General features: G+C 40.5%; 1 protein-coding gene and 2 pseudogenes across 1 annotated transcript; all 3 read left to right on the forward strand.

The window, feature by feature from the left end:
* Positions 1-1,251: 1,251 nt before the first annotated feature.
* Positions 1,252-2,181, forward strand: LOC119922613 (olfactory receptor 478-like). The gene has a single exon (XM_038742341.1). It carries the CDS (start codon positions 1,252-1,254, stop codon positions 2,179-2,181), a length of 930 nt encoding a protein of 309 aa, XP_038598269.1.
* A 1,740-nt stretch (positions 2,182-3,921) lies between these two features.
* On the forward strand, positions 3,922-4,875 carry LOC119922614 (annotated as a pseudogene).
* An 11,931-nt stretch (positions 4,876-16,806) lies between these two features.
* Positions 16,807-17,770, forward strand: LOC119922611 (annotated as a pseudogene).
* The last annotated feature ends 943 nt before the right edge of the window (positions 17,771-18,713 follow it).

An 18,713-nucleotide genomic window follows, 5' to 3' on the forward strand; every position in this document is an offset into this window, starting at 1 on the left:
AGCAAAAGGTGGGGAGCTGGAGAAAGTGTCCACTACAGTTCTCTCCTTCCCACCTATTCTTGCTCCTCTCCCACTACAGCTCAACTCACACACTTGGCTTTTCTAATACCAACTTACTTACTGTGCCTCAATCTGGTCTTCCTTTCCATCAGCCCTTTGCTCCCATGCTCTTTCTTTACTGGAATTCCTTCCACACCTCATATTCAACGGGCCACCAAAGCACTATTAATTGTGGTATTTGTCAAGTGTTTACTATGTGCCAGGCACTGTACTAAATGCAGGTGCGGATACAAGCAAATCAGGTTGGACACAAAGCCTGTCCCACATGAGGCTCAAAGTTTTAATATCCATTTTACAGATGAGGGAACTGAGGCACAGAGATGTGAAGTGACTATCCCAAGGCCACACAGGAGACAAGTGACAAAGCTGGGATTAGAACATATGTCCTTCTAACTCCCAGGCCTCAGTTCTTTTCCAGGAGGACTTCCATGACATAATAATAATAATAATAATAATAATAATAATAATAATAATAATAATAATAATAATACTTGTTAAGCACTTACTATGTGCAAACATTATTCTACTCACTGGGGTAGATAAAAGTTAATCGGTTTGGACACATTCCCTGTCCCATTTGGGGCTCATACTCTTAATCCCCATTTTACAGATGAGGTAACTGAGGCCCAGTAACTTGCCTAAGGTCACACAGCAAACATGTGACAGGTCCAGGAATAGAATCCAGGGCCTTCTGACTCCCAGGCCTGTGCTCTATACACTAAATCATGCTGCTCCACCTCTGCACATTCTCCTTCCCCCCTGCCTCGTCTTTACACCTTGGTCCTTTCCTTCAAAGCATTTTGTTAGGCACTCCATCCACTCAGCACTTATGAACAGATACTTACTCTTTGTTGCCTCCCTTGGTCGTAATTTTTTTAGTGTCTGTCTTACCCAAAAGACTGTAAACCCCTTGAGAGCAGAAATCATGTCTACTAACTATATCGTTATTATTATTATTATTAATTTTCTGGTGCTCTCACAAGTATTTAGTGCAATGCTCTGCACACAGTATGTGCTCAATTATTACCACTCACTGATTGAGAGTTAGCAGTGGTTACAATACTTGGCAGGTAGGACTAAGGCTGGCAAGTAGTGGGTGAAGGGGAAAGGTAAGTATGAAGGCGAGAGCTGGAACAACTGGAATGCTTCTAAAATCTATATTTTTCCTCCAGAGACTTCATCTTGAACAAAATGGCTGATGGAAATGACACTTTTAAGAGAGAGTTCGTTATTTTGGGATTAACAGATGATCCTGTCCTCCAGATCTTCCTCTTCACATTGTTTCTCGTGGTTTATGTTGTCACAGTCATGGGTAATCTCAGCATTATCATGTTAATCAGGGCCAGTTCCCAACTTCACATGCCGATGTACCATTTTCTGAGCCATTTGGCTTTCATTGATTTTTGGTATTCATCAACTGTCACGCCAAAGATGCTTAAGGGCTTCTTAGTGGAGAGAGACACAATAACCTTTGCTGGCTGTGTTACCCAGCTCTGTTCTGTCTTTGTCTTTGGGACCTCAGAAGGCATCCTATTGGCTATGATGGCATATGACCGTTTTGTGGCCATCTGCAATCCCCTGCTCTATACCATCTCCATGTCCAATAAAGTCTGTGTCCAGCTCATAGCTACCTCCTATGTCGGGGGTTGTTTAAATAGCGTGCTATTTACTATTTGTGTGCTTTGTTTAGCCTTCTGTACATCCAATGAAATCAATCATTTTTTCTGTGATTTCCCTCCATTAGTAGAACTTGCTTGTTCTGATGTTTACCTGGTTCAAATCATTTCTTCTATCTCTGCTGCCATCATTATTTTGAGCACCGTCCTAACCATAATCGTGTCTTATATACACATCCTCTGTGCCATTGCGAGGATCCAGTCAACCGGTGGGAGACAGAAGGCTTTCTCTACCTGCACCTCTCACCTGACGGCTGTTATTCTATATTACGGAACCATCGCATTCACTTATGTGCAGCCCAGCTCCAGCCACACCTTAGAGCAGAATAAAATTGTGTCTCTGTTCTACACAGTGGTGATCCCCATGCTGAACCCCCTAATCTATACTCTGAGGAACAAGGATGTGAAAGGGGCAGTGATAAGGATAATGGCCAAGTATGAATAATTATTTTTAAATAAAATTTGGGGTAATCCATTGATAATTCATGGGCAGTCAGAAAAAAAGTACGTGATTGTTGTTTGGATGACACATTCTAATTGTGAGTTTGAAAGAAATGAAAAATTGGGTACAACTTGTAGAAAAGTATCATTTTAGTTAAGAAAAAAGTCATTATAATTAACGTCTACATCCCAGGGATGTGCTCTGTACTGAAATTATGATGCCACAAAATTAATTTTTCTTCGAATAACACTTCCTTTAGACAATGTTGGGAAGCAGCATGGCCTAATGGAAAGAATACAGGCCTGGGAGTCATAAGAAAAGTGCTTGGCATATAGCACTTCACAAATGCCATCGTTATTATTATTATTACTCTCCTAAGCACTTAGTAAAGGGACTGCACTCAATAAATATCATCGATTAATTGAATGATTGTAACTTTATCTTGCTTTCTAAATTCATTTGTTCTTATCTAATCTTTACTGAGGCTTTTTTCCTACTATAATGTCTCCATTTTTTAAAAAAAATGTATTCTTTCTGGAAGCTTTCCCATGAGTTGTAGATACACTTCTTTAATGCTGTGTTCACCAGTTTCATCTCCCAAAACAGAGGTGACTGATAAATGGCTGGTGGAAATCAATCTATGGTCATGGAATTCATTCCTCTTGGATTAACAAATGATTCAGTGGTCCAGATCATCCTCTTTGGGGTGCGTCTAATGACCTATGTGTTCATCATGTTGGGGAACTTTTTTTTCCCTTAACCACTTATCCTCAACAGATGTATGTAAGTTCTCAACCACCACTTCTAAATTACTTGAGAACAAAACTTTTGGAGAAGAAAAGCATTTCACATATGGACTGTGCTGTCCAATTCCTTATCACTAAAATCTGTGGACAGGCTAAATGCCCCCTTTTAACTATGATGGCATGTAACTGATACATAGCTATCTGCACCCACTGGCTTATCCAACGACTATGTCTAAGAGACCCTAATGGTAGTAGGCTCCTATTTAGGAAATATTTTAATAAATGAATCAATCATTTTTCTTAAGTGCTTACTGTGCATGGAGCACCATATTTAGGAGTTTTGATTTATTTATATTATCCTTCAGTGGACCCAATGTAATCATCATTTATTTCTGTGATTTTCCCACATTACTGAAACTTCCTTGCTCTCCCAAGACGTTTACTAAAGTAATTCCTTCAGTCTTAGGGTCCCTTATAATTCTACCCACTCTGGAGAATCCAGTTGATTTTTCTTGTAGATGCTGTTGACCAGTCTCAGAATAAAGTCATCCGAAGAACAAAGAAAATCCTTCAACACCTGTGCCTCTCATTTGAACATGGTCCCTCTATTCTATGGGTCTTCAGCTAGCAGCAAGGGCCGTGGCTTTGTAAATGACTCTTTTAACCTCAATCCCTAAATATGAAATCTAGTTTATATATGTTTCATAGTACATGCATGACTTCTTGGAAACTGATTCAGGTTCTTCCCATATTTCCCTCTAGAGTGTAAGCTCGTTGTGAGCAGGGAATATGTCTGTTATATTGGTATTATTTTACTCGCCAAATACTTGGAAAAATACCCTGCACAAAGTAAGTGCTCAATAAATACTATTGATTGATTTCCCTGAATCTAATGAATGCACCTTACAGTAGAGAGATATTTTTTATGAAAATTTGTCCAATAATTACCACGTTGATCTGTTGTTTAATGAAAGGTCCCCTTTTGTTTCGACAGAAACTATTTCTAGAATACTTCATGACTGGAAGAAACCAGAGCACTGTAATGGAATTCATTATTTGGGGGTTAACTGGAGATGCGACCCTTCAGGCCATCATCTTTGTGATATTCCTTGGGATTTATGTTGTGACTTTAATGGAAAACTTCAGTATCATCTCGTTAATTAGGGTCAGTTCCAAGCTTTATACCCCAATGTAGTTTTTCCTCAGCCATTTGGCTGCTGTTGAAATTGAGTATTCCTCCTGTGTAACGTCAGTAATGCTTGGAAGCTTCTTGGCTGATCTCTACACAATGCCTTTGGCCAATTGTATTGCTCAGCTGTGTTCTGCGGTGACCCTTGGGACAACTGGATGCTTCTTATTGGCTGCTATGGCTTATGACCGATATGTGGCTATCTGTAGCCCTGTACTGCACTCTGGCAAAATGTCCGACAATGTCTGCATCCTGATGATAGTCACTTCCTACATAGATGGTTGTATGAATGCTTGGACACTTACCAGTTGTTTATTAAATGTACATTTCTGTGGGCCTAATCAGATAATCCACTTTTTCTGTGATCTTGCTCCACTGTTGAAACTTTCTTGTTCAGACATTTCAGTTATTAAAATCATTCCTTCTATCTTCTTGGGGCCAATAATAGTGGTCATCATATTTGTCATTTCAATTTCTTATGTACACATCATCTTGACAATAATGAGGATGAACTCAAGGGACAGGAAACACAAAGCTTTCTCCACTTGTACCTCCTACCTCACTGCTGTCACTCTGTATTATGGGACCATCACTTTCATATATGTGATGACCAAATCCAGTTACTCAATCAATCAGAATAAAGTGGCGTCTGTGTTCTACACCATTACGATCCCGAGGTTGAACCCTCTGATCTAAAGCCTGAGGAATGAGGACGTTAAGGAGGCCCTGAGAAAGGTGATTAACAGGAAAAGGTTTTCTTAATTATGATGACGATTTGGCAGTGTTACAATGAGGGATATTCCCAGGGTCTGTTTATTGAAGTTATATAAAGACCTTTTCAAATCAATCCTATGCATATGAATGTCCCTTCAGATCTCCCTTGTCACCCACTCACCACCCTGGTGTAGAATTTTATTCAACATCAAGATCTTGAAAAAAATTCATTTTTTAGGAAAAGTTATATTTTGATTACATTGAAATTTATCTAAAATAATGGATCTTCAGTCCTTTCTCACCACACCTGTCATTGCTACAGTACTGAGAAGAATAAGACGGAGTAACAGCATAGCTTGTGGTAGCCTGGTAGCATGAACCATGCTTTAATTACAGATTTTAGTGAACTGTTAATTCATTCAATCATATTTATTGAGCACTTACTGTGTGCAGAGCACTGTACAAAGCATTTGGGAAGTACAATGTTTTCATAAGCTAAATTTGAGTTTGAGATAAAGCTATCAGTGATGAAGAATTGTGCTATGTATCGAACCTCATGTCAACCAACCATACAAATATATCTTTATGTCAGAATTAGAATGATTGGCTCAATGATGAAATTACAAGAGCCTATGACAGTTGTGTTTGATGTGGGCAGGAAAGGTGTCTATCAATTCTGTTGCATTGTACTCACACAAGCACTTAGTACAACAATTTGCACACAGTAAGTGCTCAATAAATACCAATGTTGATTATGTTTCCACATGGGGCTAAGTCACAAATGATTCTAATGATGGTACTAGTTAAGCACTTACTATGTGCCAAGCACTGTTCTAAACACTGGGGTAGATACAAGGTAATCAGGTTGTCCCACGCTGGGCTCACAGTCTTGATCCTTATTTTACAGATGAGGTAACTGAGGCACAGAGAGGTTAAGTGACTTGCTCAAAGTCACACAGCTGAGAAATGGCAGAGCTGGAATTAGAACCCACAAACTCTGACTCTCAACCTGTGCTTTTTCCACTAAGCTACGCTGCTTCTCTAGGATCACTCACATGCCTTGGAGTGCCACAAGGTTGCTGAGGGGCTAATTACCAAGTAAACCAATAATTAAAATTGTTGGAAAGACATTTTTTCAGTGTCTTACAGAGCACACAGATATTACATTGCCAGGTGACTGTCAAATCTCTCTAGTTATTTTGCTTATGCACATATTTCTTGTTTGTCTTGTGCTGTCGAAGCAGGGTGGCTCAGTGGAAAGAGCGTGGGCTTGGGAGTCAGAGGTCATGGGTTCGAATCCCGGCTCCACCACTTGTCAGCTGTGTGACCTTGGACAAGCCACTTAACTTCTCTGTGCCTCAGTTACCTCATCTGTAAAATGGGGATTAAGACTGTGAGCCCCAAGTGGGAAAACCTGATCATCTTGCATGCCCCCAGCGCTTAGAACAGTGCTTTGCACATAGCAAGCGCTAAACAAATACCACCATTATTATTATCTCCAACCCATAGCAGCACAATAGGCACATCTCTCCCAGCATGTCCTACCTCCATCTGCAATTGTTCTGGTAGTGTACCCAAAGAGTTTTCTTGATAAAACTACAGAAGTAGTTTACCATTGCCTCCTTCTGAGCAGTAAACTTGAGTATCCACCCTCGACTCTTTCCCATGTGGCTGCTGCCCAGCACAGCAGGCTTTAGTGTTAACTTATAGCAGATTGCCTTACAACTTGTTAGCCACTGCCCAAGCTAGGATTGGAATGGATATGCCTCTGCTTGACTCTCCCTCCCATAGTCATGACTGATTGAGTACTGGAAACTCTCCAGGTGTGACTCTGAGAGTGGACAAAGTTGTAAGATATCATTTTAAAAAATTTCCTTCTTCAACTGTAGTGATTTACAATGCCTTAAAAAAAGTAGTTTTTAGAAACTGATGCAATAGCCCAGAGGAAAGTATATTAAATATTGCCTTCCCAATCAGAATACGTAGGAGGCAACACTAATAATCTATGACACCAAATAGATATTTACGGAACTGGCTCTGAGAATCTTGTGACCCCATTTCCTTCTCAAGTCCTCCCTTAGCTCTGATGTTTCCCACTTTATTGAGAGACTGTGATAATTTGGGACCACTCTTCTTGCTCTGCCTTTTGTTTAGATTTTAGCAGTCTTTTCACACTCGTTTGCTTAGGGGGCTCACAACTGACCTGATCTAGATGAAACCATCTAACCCCATCTCTCTCCTACCCTTCCTCTCAAAACTCCTTGAGTGAGCCAACTACACTTGCTGCCTCGAACTCCTTTCCTCAAATTCTCTCCTGGACCCCCTCTGATCTGGCTTCTGTCCCCTTCCTCCACTAAAACCACCCTTTCAAAGGTCACCATAACCTCCTTCTTGACAAATCCAACGGCTTCTACTCCATACTAATCCTCCTTGACCTCTCAGCTGCCTTCGACACTGTGGACCATCCCCTTGTCCTCAATACATTATCCAACCTTGGCTTCACTGACTCCATCCTCTCCTGGTTCTCCTCTTATCTCTCTGGCCATTCATTCTCAGTCTCCTTTCTGGGCTCCTCCTCCCCCTCCCATCCCCTAACTGTAGGGGTCCCTCAAGTTTCAGTTCTTGGTCCCCTTATATTCTCCATCCATACTTACTCCCTTGGAGAACTCATTTGCTCCTATGGCTTCAACTATCAACTCTATATGGATGGCACCCAAATCTAAATCTCCTCCCCTGTTCTCTCTCCCTTCCTCCAAGCTCACATCTCCTGCCTTCAGGACATTTGTACTTGGTTGTCCTCCTGCCACCTCAAACTCAACATGTCCAAGACAGAGCTCCTTATCTTCCCTCCCAAACCAAGTCCTCTCCCTAACTTTCCCAACACTGTAAATGACACAACCACCCTTCCCATCTCACAAGCCCATAACTTGGTGTCATCCTTGACTTTTCTCTCTCATTCACCCCACATATCCAACAGTCACCAAATCTTGTCAGTCTCAGCTTCAATCAATCAATCAATCAATCAATCCTATGTATTGAGCACTTACTGTGTGCAGGGCACTGTACTAAGCGCTTGGAAAGGACAAGTTGGCAACATATAGAGACAGTCCCTACCCAACAGTGGGCTCACAGTCTAGAAGGGGGAGACAGAGAACCTTCATAACATCAACCAAGATCTGCCCTTTCCTATCCATCCAAACCGATACCACATTAGTACAATCTCTCATCCTATCCCGACTGGATTATTGTGTCAGCCTCCTTTCTGACTGCCCAACTTCCTGCCTCTCTCCACTTCAGTCCATACTTCACTCTGCTTGCCGGATTATCTTTCTAAGGAAACGTTCAGGGCATGTCACTCCCCATCCTCAGAAACTTCCAGTGGTTGCCTATCCACCACCGTATTAAACAAAAAGTCCTCACTATTGCCTTTAAAGCTCTCCATCACCTTGCCCCTTCTTACCTCCTTCCCTTCCCCACAGAACCTGTATATATGTATATATGTTTGTACATATTTATTACTCTATTTATTTATTTATTTTACTTGTACCTATCTATTCTATTTATTTTATTTTGTTAGTATGTTCGTTTTTGTTCTCTGTCTCCCCCTTCTAGACTGCGAGCCCACTGTTGGGTAGGGACTGTCTCTATATGTTGCCAGCTTGTACTTCCCAAGCGCTTAGTACAGTGTTCTCTACACAGTAAGCGCTCAATGAATACAACTGATGATTGATTGATTGATTGATTGATTGATTCATACCTCATCTCCTTTCTCTTCTTATACATCCCAGCCCACACACTCTGCTCCTCTTGTGCTAACCTTCTCACTGTTCCTCGTTCTCACCAGTTCCGCCACCAACCCCTGGCCCAAGTCCTACCTCTGGCCTGGAACACCCTTCCTCCTCAAAATCCACCAATCACTCTTTTTGGCTTCAAAGCTCTACTGAAGGCACACCTTCTCCAAGAGGCCTTCCCAGACTAAGCCCCCTTCTTCTCAGTTCCCCTTCTCTTTTGCGTCACCTCGACTCATTCCCTTTGCTCTTCTCCACTTACTGCCCCAAAGAAATTATGTATACATGTATATATCCATAATTCTATGTATTTATATTGATGCTTGTTTACTTTTTTTGATGTCTGTTTCCCCCAGCTCGACTGTAAGCCTTAACCTGCAACTGTAACCCATTGCGGGCAGGGATTGTTTTTCTTTATTGCTGTATTGTACTTTCTGAGAACTTAGTACAATGTTCGGCACACAGTAAGTGTTCAGAAAATGTGATGGAATGAATGAATGAATGAATGAACGTATCCAAAATATACTCATTCCACAAAGGAGTTCGTTTTATAGTCTTCCCTTCCCCACCGCTCCTTTCACTCACTCTGTCATTATATCTGAAGCAGCCTCTATGTTTGCCACACCAGTGGAGTTTATTTTGCTTCCCTGAGTTAAGGAGAAATGTTTGTAACTCTAGAGTGTGAGGGGAGAATTGGCTTCCTTCACTCTCCTTCTGTTCTCCCATCCAGTCTGGGTTGCCCAACAGGGCAAGAAATTACCCCGAACTCGAATTGCAGCCACGCTCTTGTTTGATAGTTAATGGGTATTAGAAAGGTAGGCATTCTTTGTCCACTTATATATATATACTTGCCTCACCTCCCTCCTCCATGCAGGAAAATAAGGTAATTTGGAAAGGCTCTAGCTGGCTGTAACCCCAATGATATTATTCTCCAAAATCCACCTGGATAACTGATTCTAACATGTGTCGCTTCCCTATCTAACCCTCAAAATAAATAAATATAAGTTCATCTGATAAAGACCACAGCACCAAATTATCTTGATGACCAAATATATTTTTCATGTTAATAATAATTTGTATTTTTTTAACTTTTGATTTCAGGCTTAATTAAAACTGCAATCAAATATTGGCAAGCCAAATAAACACAAAATTTAAATGACATCATTCCCAGCTCTTCTAAAGTCTAAAAGGGACTTTATATGCTTGTGACTCAGGTGGCCCTGGGAATGCAGCTGAGCTTCAAATATTGCATACCTAAGTGTAGCAAATGAAATACAACTGGCTGCATCCTGTTGCAATCCATCTGGAGTTCTTTCCTCTTCTTACCAGAGGTAAGAAGGGGTTTGATTGGGATTTTGATTGTCAGGAATAATAGATGAGGTGTAATAAAGGGATTTATAGGGGAGTCCTATCTCAAAGAGATTCAAATGAATTAAAATTAATTTGCAGAACAACCTCTTAGTTTCTTGATGTCTCAACTCTCAATCTATAAGAAGTTCTGTTAGGAAAGATGTTATTTTACTTTTCATGGAAAGAAATCTCCATATTAGAATTGGAAATGTTGCTGATTTATGACACTGATTCCATTTCATTGGCCTCATGAGCAGAGTTATTAGGTCAACACTCACAGTTGGGAGAGCTACCAAGAATAATATTAATTATGGTATTTTTTAAATCATGATTTTTCTCTTTCTCTGCAGTCTCATACGTCCTCCTGCACTCAGAATCTCTTTACTTGGATGTTCCACCTATTCCTCAAACTTAACATGTCCACAACAGAAATCCTTATTTTCTCGCCAATCCCTGTCCTCCCCATGACTTTCCCATCACTGTAGCTAGCACCACCATCTACCCTGTCTCATGAGCCTGTAACCTCATCTCTTTCATTCACCCATGTATTCAATGTGTCCCCAAATCCTATCAGTTCAATCTTCACAACATCACTAATATCCACCCTTTCCTTTCCATCCAAACTGCTACCATGTTAATCCAAGCATTTATCCTATTTTGCCTTGATTACTTCATCAGCCTCCTTGATGACCTCCTTGCTGCCTGTCCCTGCCCACTCCATACTTCACTCTGCCCCCAGGCCACTTTTCTACGAAAATGTTCAGTCCATGTTTCCCCATTTCTCAAGAACCTCCAGTGACTGCCCATCCACTTCTGCATCAAACAAAAACTCCATTCTATAGGCTTTAAAGAAATCAATCACCTTGTCCCCTCCAACCTGATAATTCTGATAATTGAAGAGCCCAAAGCAAGATGATGTCTGCGCTCTGTGTGGCTATGATCCCATTGTTGAACTCCTTGATTCATAGCCTGAGGAACAAAGATATTTTAGTTAGTCTTCATAAAAATGAATGATATAAAATTGTTGTCCTAATATCAATCAATCAATCGTATTTATTGGACACTTACTGTGTGTGGAGCACTGTACTAAGCGCTTGGGAAGTACAAGTTGGCAACAAATAGAGACAATCCCTACCCAATACTGGGCTCACTAATATAGTTTATTATTTTTCATAGAATCTCTGACAATAGCTTTGAAAATTTTGTATAAGTAGAGATGAAAGTGCAGATCCATGACATATTTTTAAAGAAAAATTGAAATAATATTAGTAGTAGATTGGCTGATAACAGTGAGAAATTTCCATTTTGCTCTTGGTTTGGGAGCCCAGGTTTTTAGGACTTGCTAAGATTTGAAAGGAAAATCAATCAATTGATTGATGATGTTTAATTGGGTGCCTACAACATTCAGAGCGCTGCTTGAAATTGGATTTCTCAAATTGAACCTAATAAACTATTTGTAATACTCTTCATAAAACTGTTCATATCTTTCATAGCTGTACCTCCTTTGAGCACCTTCCACCTCGGAGTGGGATAGACACAATGAAAATCAGCAGACATGGTTGCTTATTTAAAGGAGGTTGCAATCTAAGTTGGGAGAAGACACGGACATGGAAACTGATTGATCCAAACACAAGCACAAACAGCTAGCAGCCTGCCCAGGAGCTAAAGGTGATTAAATGCATGCCAGCATTCTAACCAAAATTGAAGTATACTTTCCTCTCATATCCTGTGCAAATAATCTTCTTGGTTACCAGTTAAAAATATCATAGCGTTTTCAGGATGCTTATTCCCATCCTTTCCATGATCTTAAGGATATTCATTTTATTGTTAATTCTGGGAATAACACTGGGGATAGCATTATGTTTTTGGGATTCAGTCCCAGTGCAACACTGAACCTAATATACCCATGTCTGAATGGTTCTCTTTCAATCTTCTTAGAACTTGAGGTGAAATAAAATATTAATGATAATAATGGTATTTGTTAAGCCCTTACTATGTGTCAGGCACTGAACTAAGTGCTGGGGACACAGTCTCTGTCCCATGGAAGGCTCACAGTCTTAATCCCCATTTTACAGATGAGGTAACTGAGCCACAGCTAAGTGAAGTGACTTACCCAAGGTCACACAGCAGATCAGTGATGGAGCTGGGACTGGAATAATAATAATTACCATATTGCCTGTCTAATTGCTTTGTTTTGTTGTGTTTTATGTCTCCCCCCCCTTCTTGATTGTGAGCCATTTGTTGGACGGGGATTGTATTTATTAATTGCTGAATTGTACTTTCCAAGTGCTTAGTGTACTGCTCTGCATACAGTAAGTACTTAATAAATACACTTGAATGAATGAGTAAATAAATGAATATTTGTTAAGCATTTATATGTGCCAGGCATTGTACTAGATGCTGGGGTGGATACAAGTAAATCGGGTTGACACAGTCCCTGTCCCAAATAGGGCTCACACTTTCAATCCCCATTTTAAAGATGAGATAACTGAGACACAGAGAAGTGAAGTGACTTGCCCAAGGTCACACAGCTGACAAGTGACAGAACTGGAATTAGAACCCATGACCTTTTGACTTCCAGGCTTGTGCTTTCTCCAATATTCCATGCTGCCTTGCAATGACTCAGGCAGGCTCTGTAAATTCCCAGAAATTGATCTCTTAGGTTTATTTATTGTTTAAGGTGCCTAATTGATCCATTAGGTTAAGTTTCTCCAATAACTAATACCTGCATAAATCAAATGAATAGAAATGCTGACTGTGTGCTAGACAGGTTTGGGAATCTATTAATAAATAGGGCAGTCAAGGGGATGAATTCAAAGGTCAATGCTCCCATCGTGTTGATTGCAAGTTGCCTTAATCTTGTTTACCAAAGCAGGGAGTATACATGATTGTCCATGGGCTTTTCATTTATTTCAACGAAATATCTACAAATTTAGTGAGTTGAATTATGCAATGCTGAGGCAATTCAATTCCACTGAACCTGGAGGCAAAGCTGATAAATTCCACAGTGAGAATTGGATTAACTAAGGGATTTTGGGAACCAAAGAAATGGGAAAGAAAAAGGAAATATGGTACAGGAAATAATAATAATAATAATGGCATTTATTAAGCACTTACTATGGGCAAAGGACTGTTCTAAGCGCTGGGGAGGCTACAAGGTGATCAGGTTGTCCCACGGGGGCTCACAGTCTTAATCCCCATTTTACAGATGAGGGAACTGAGGCCCAGAGAAGTTAAGTGACTTGCCCAAAGTCACAGAGCTAACAAGTGGCAGAGTCGGGATTTGAACCCATGAACTCCGACTCCAAAGCCTGAGCTCTTTCCACTGAGCCACGCTGCTTCTCCAATAAGAGATATGGACATTGGAATGCACGGATGCAGGAACCGTAAATATTCAAAGTCGTTCTACTCCTCTAAGACTTTACTTGGAAAAACTGGAATTTATTTCATGTCAGTAATTATTACTGAAATGTAAGAAACGTATTTATGGAATCAGGAAGCTGAATATGTTACTTAATTTGTTCCTCTGACTTAATGCAAGTTCTCACTTAAAACTATCCCTGACAGAAAGTAATTGATGCTATTGTTAAATACTTCCAGTGGGGAGAAATTGTCCACTTATGTAATGCATAAGTACCATCAGGAAATTTAAACTGGTAATCACGAAGGGTATTTTGTTGGGGCCACTGATGAGGGTTCCCCTCTCAGGGAAGCACCTGGAGAGTTTCCAGTACTCCAGCTGTCTTGGCTACGGGAGGAAGAGTCAAGTAGAGGCCTACACATTCAATTCCTAGCTTGGGCAGTGGCTAGTAAGTGGAAGGCAATCTGCCACTTAGAAGCAGCATGGCTCAGTGGAAAGAGCCCGGGCTTTGGAGTCAGAGGTCATGGGTTCAAATCCCAGCTCCACCAATTGTCAGCTGTGTGACTTTGGGCAAGTCAATTAATAATAATGATGACATTTATTAAGCTCTTACTATGTGCAAAGTACTGTTCTAAGCGCTGGGGAGGTTACAGGGTGATCAGGTTGTCCCACGTGGGGCTCACAGTCTTAATCCCCATTTTACAGATGAGGTAACTGAGGCACAGATAAGTTAAGTGACTTGCCCAAAGTAACACAGCTGACAATTGGCAGAGCCGGCATTTGAACCCATGACCTCTGACTCCAAAGTCCGTGCTCTTTCCACTGAGCTATGCTGCTTCTCATTTAACTTCTCTCTTCCTCAGTTACCTCATCTGTCAAATGGGGATTAAGACTGCGAGCCCCCCGTGGGACAAACTGATCACCTCGTAGCCTCCCCAGTGCTTAGAACAGTGCTTTGCACATAGTAAGTGCTTAATAAATGCCATTATTATTATTAATGATGTGCATATAGCTATGATTCTATTTATTCTGATGGTTTTGACAGCTGTCTACTTGTTTTGTTTTGTTGTCTGTCTCCCCCTTCTAGACTGTGAGCCCATTGTTGGGTGGGGACTGTCTCTATATGTTGCCGACTTGTATTTCCCAAGCGCTTAGTACAGTGCTCTGCACATAAGTAAGTGCTCAATAAATACGATCGAATGAATGAATGAGTGGTACAAATCAAAACTCACCCTTGCTGGGCAGCAGTGGAATGGGAGAGAGTCGAGGGAGGAGACTCAAGTTTACTGCATGGAAGGTGGCAATGGTAAACCACTTCTGTGTTTTTACCAACAAAACTGTATGGATACACTACCAGAACGATTGCAAATGGAGAGCGGGGCATTCTGGAAGAGATGTGTCCGTGGTGTTATTATGGGTCGAAAATGACTTGACGGCATAAGACAAGTGTTGAGGGTTGGGATCATGTATACCCATTCCAGTGTACTCTCCCAAGCACTTCGTACAGGGACTGCACTCAATAAATGCCATTAATTGATTGTAACTTTATCTCTCTTTCTAAAGTCATTATTGTTACCTTAATCTTAATGATTTTTTTTCTACTACAATGTCTCCTTTTTTAAAAATCAGAATTCTTTCTAGAACCTTTCCTGTGAATCGTGGATATCCTTCTGTACAGCTGTGTTCTAATTTATTCTCCAATTTTATCTCCCAAAACAGAAATGGCTGATAAATGACTGGTGGAAATCAAACTGCTGTCATGGAATTCATTCTTTTTCGATTGACAAATGATCTACTGGCCCAAATCACCCTCTTTGGGCTGTTTCTAGAGACTTACATGGTCACCCTTTCGAGGAACATTATTTTTCTCTTAGCCACTTGTCCTTCACAGATGTGGGTAAGTCCTTCAACCACCACTTCTAAGTTACTTGAGAACAAACTTATGGAGAAGAAAAGTATTTCATATATGGAGTGTGCTGTCTAATTCTTTATCACTACTATCTTTGGACCAACTAAGTGCTCTCTTTTGACCATGACGGCATGTAATCAATACGTAGTCATCTGTGCCTGCTGGCTTATCCAAAGACTACGTCTATGAGATTGCATGTCCTTGGGCTAGTAGGCCTCTATTTAGGAAATTTTTTAATCAATCAATTAATCATATTTATTAAGTGCCTGCTATGCACAGAACACCACATTATTTATTTATATTTTATAAATTTTATTTATTTATATTAATCTTCAGTAGACCCAATATTATCATCATTTATTTCTGTGATTTCCCCACCTTACTGAAGCTTCCCTGCTCTTGCAAGACATTTACTAAAATAATTCCTTTGGCTTTAGAGGCCCTTATAATTCTACCCACTTTGGGGAACCCAGTTGCTTTTTCTTATAGATGCTTTTGGCCAATCTCAGAATAAAATTATTTGAGGGGTTGAAAAATCTTTCAACCCCTGTGCCTCTCATTTGAACACAGTCACTCTGTCCTATGGGTCTTCATCACCAGTCATATTTATTGAGCGCTTCAGCTACCAGGAAGAGCCCTGGGCACACAAATGTCTGTTTTAGGCTCCATCCCTCATTATAAACTCTAGTTCATCTTGTTTTCAGACATCTTTCATAGTACATGCATGAGCTTTTTGGAACTGATTCAGGTTCTTTCCATATTTCTCTCTAGTGTGTAAGCTTGTGGTGAGTAGGAAATGTGCCCGTTATATTGTTGTACTGTACTCTCCCAAGCACTTAGTTCAATACAATGCACACAGTAAGTGTTCAAGTATTAATAATACTGAGAATAATAATGATATTTATTGTATTTGTTAAACACTTAATATGTGCCAGACACTCTTCTAATTACTGGGGTAGATACGAAATAGTTGGGTTGGTCACAGTCCCAAATAGGGCTCAGAGTTTTAATCAATATTTTACAGATGAAGCAACTGAGGCACAGAGAAGTGAACTGACTAGGCCAAAGTCACACAGCAGACAATTGGCAGAGCTGGGATTAGAACGCATGGCCTTCTGACTCCCAGGCCCATGGTCTAACCACTTTGCCACGCTGCTCTACAACTAATATGATTCATTCACTCAATCGTATTTATTTAGTGCTTACCGTGTGCAGAGCACTTTACTGAGCTCTTGGGGGAGTACAATACAACAGTATACAGATACATTCCCTGCCCACAGAAAACTTAGAGTCTAGAGGTGGGGAGATGGACTTTAATATAAATAAATAAATTTCAGGTATGTACATAAATTCGGTGGGGCTGGTAGGGGGGAAGAATGAAGGGAGCAAGTCAGGGTGATGCAGAAGGAAGTGGGAGACAAGGAAAAGGGCTCTTAGTCAGGATCAATCTCCCTGAATCTAATTAACACACCTTTCAGTAGAGAGACATTTTTAAGGGAATTAGTCAAAAAATTACCACGCTGATTTCTCATTGAATGAAAAGTCCCCTTTTGTCTCAACAGAATCTATTTCTAGAATACCTCATGGCTGGCAGAAACCACAGCACCATGACAGAATTCATTTCTTTGGGGTTAACCAGTGATGCCACCCTTTGAGCCGTCTTCTTTGTGACATTCCTCCGGATCTATATGGTGACCTTACTGGGAAATCTCAGCATCATCATGTTAATTAGGGTCAGTTCCAAACTTTATACCCCAATGTACTTCTTCCTCAACCATTTGGCTGCAGTTGATATTGGATAGTCCTCCTCTGTGACACCAGCAATGATTGGAGACTTCTTGGCTCATGGCTACACCACGCCTTTGGCTGGCTATGTTGTTCAGGTATTTTACATAGTGACATTTGGAACGGCTGAGTGCTTCTTGCTGGCTGCTATGGCTTATGACCGATACAAAGCTGTGTGTAGCCCACTGCTCTACTCTGTCAAAATGTCCGACAAATTCTGTGTCCTTCTGGTAGTTGATTCCTACATAGGTGGTTTTGTGAATGCTTGGACATTTACCAGTTGCTTATTAAATATAAATTTCTGTGGGCCTAATCAGATAAACCACTTTTTCTGTGATTAGTCTCCTTTAGTGAAACTTTATTGCTTGGACATTTCGGTTATTAGAATCATTCCTTCCGTCTCCTCAGGATCAATAATAGTGTTCACCATGCTTGTCATAGTCATTTCTTATGTATATATTATCTTGAAAATCCTGAGGATGAACTCAAAGGAAGGGAGGCACAAAGCTTTCTCCACATGCACCTCCCACCTCACTGCTGTCACACTGTACTATGGGACCATCACTTTCATTCATGTGATGCCCAAATCCAGTTACTCCATAGAGCAGGACAAAGTGGTGTCTGTGTTCTACAATTATGATCCCAATGTTCAATCCTCTGATCTATAGCCTGAGGAACAAGGATGTTCAAGAGGCCCCTAAACAGGTGACTGATAAGAAAAGGATTTCCTTAACTATAATGATGCACTGACATTGTTATAATGAGGGATTCATAAAGAAGACAAGTTTCCAGTGTTGTTTTATTGACTTTAGCTGATTAGCTTTTTAATCATTAATATTTATTAGAATGTCACTTCATATCTCCCTCCTATCCCCAATGAAGGCCTAGAACTTATTTAAAATCAAGTAGAGCTTCAAACCATGAAGTTATAGAAAAAGTCCGATTTTAATAACATTGAAAATGCTCCCAAATATCTCTGAACCTTAAGCTCTTCTCATCACCACTGTCATTGCCACAATCCTGAGAAGAATAAGGAGGAACAGCACAATCTGTAGAATCCTGGGAAAATGAAACATGCTTCAGTTACAGACCTTAGTGAGCTGCAAATGTTTTTGTGAACTGTGTTTGAGATGCAACTGTCAATGAAGAATTGTCCTATGAATCGAACCTCATGTCAACCGATAATACAAATATATCCTTATGTCTAGAGAATTACAGTTAATGTGGGACATCTAAAAGCCTGATGTTAGTAAAGGTTTTCTATTCTATGAGTTGTAGAAGATTGAGTCAGGTTTCACATAGCCCCAGTGGCAGACTGGCAAAAATGGTTCCATTAACATACTCTATGAACGCCTTTTCTGGCCCACCTACTCTTCTCACTTAAATAATTCCTTTACCTTTAGAGCCCCTTACAATTCTATCCACTCTGGGGAACCCAGTAGCTTTTTCTTATATATCCTGTTGCCCAGTCTCAGCCTAAAATCATCTGAGGGACAAAGAAAAGTCTTCAACACTTGTGCCTCTCATTTGACCACAATTAGACTCCATCCTGTTTGTCTTCAACTACTGTCCCATCTCCCATCTACTCTTATTCAGAAAGTGTTGCCTCAGGAAACGTTAATTCCTCTGCAGTCCTGGACTTTCAATTGCTTTCTGATCTCATGTCTCTTCCTGCCTCCAGAACACCTCCAAA

The sequence above is a fragment of the Tachyglossus aculeatus genome, unplaced genomic scaffold (assembly GCF_015852505.1).
Source record: "Tachyglossus aculeatus isolate mTacAcu1 unplaced genomic scaffold, mTacAcu1.pri scaffold_114_arrow_ctg1, whole genome shotgun sequence".
NCBI lineage: Eukaryota > Metazoa > Chordata > Mammalia > Monotremata > Tachyglossidae > Tachyglossus > Tachyglossus aculeatus.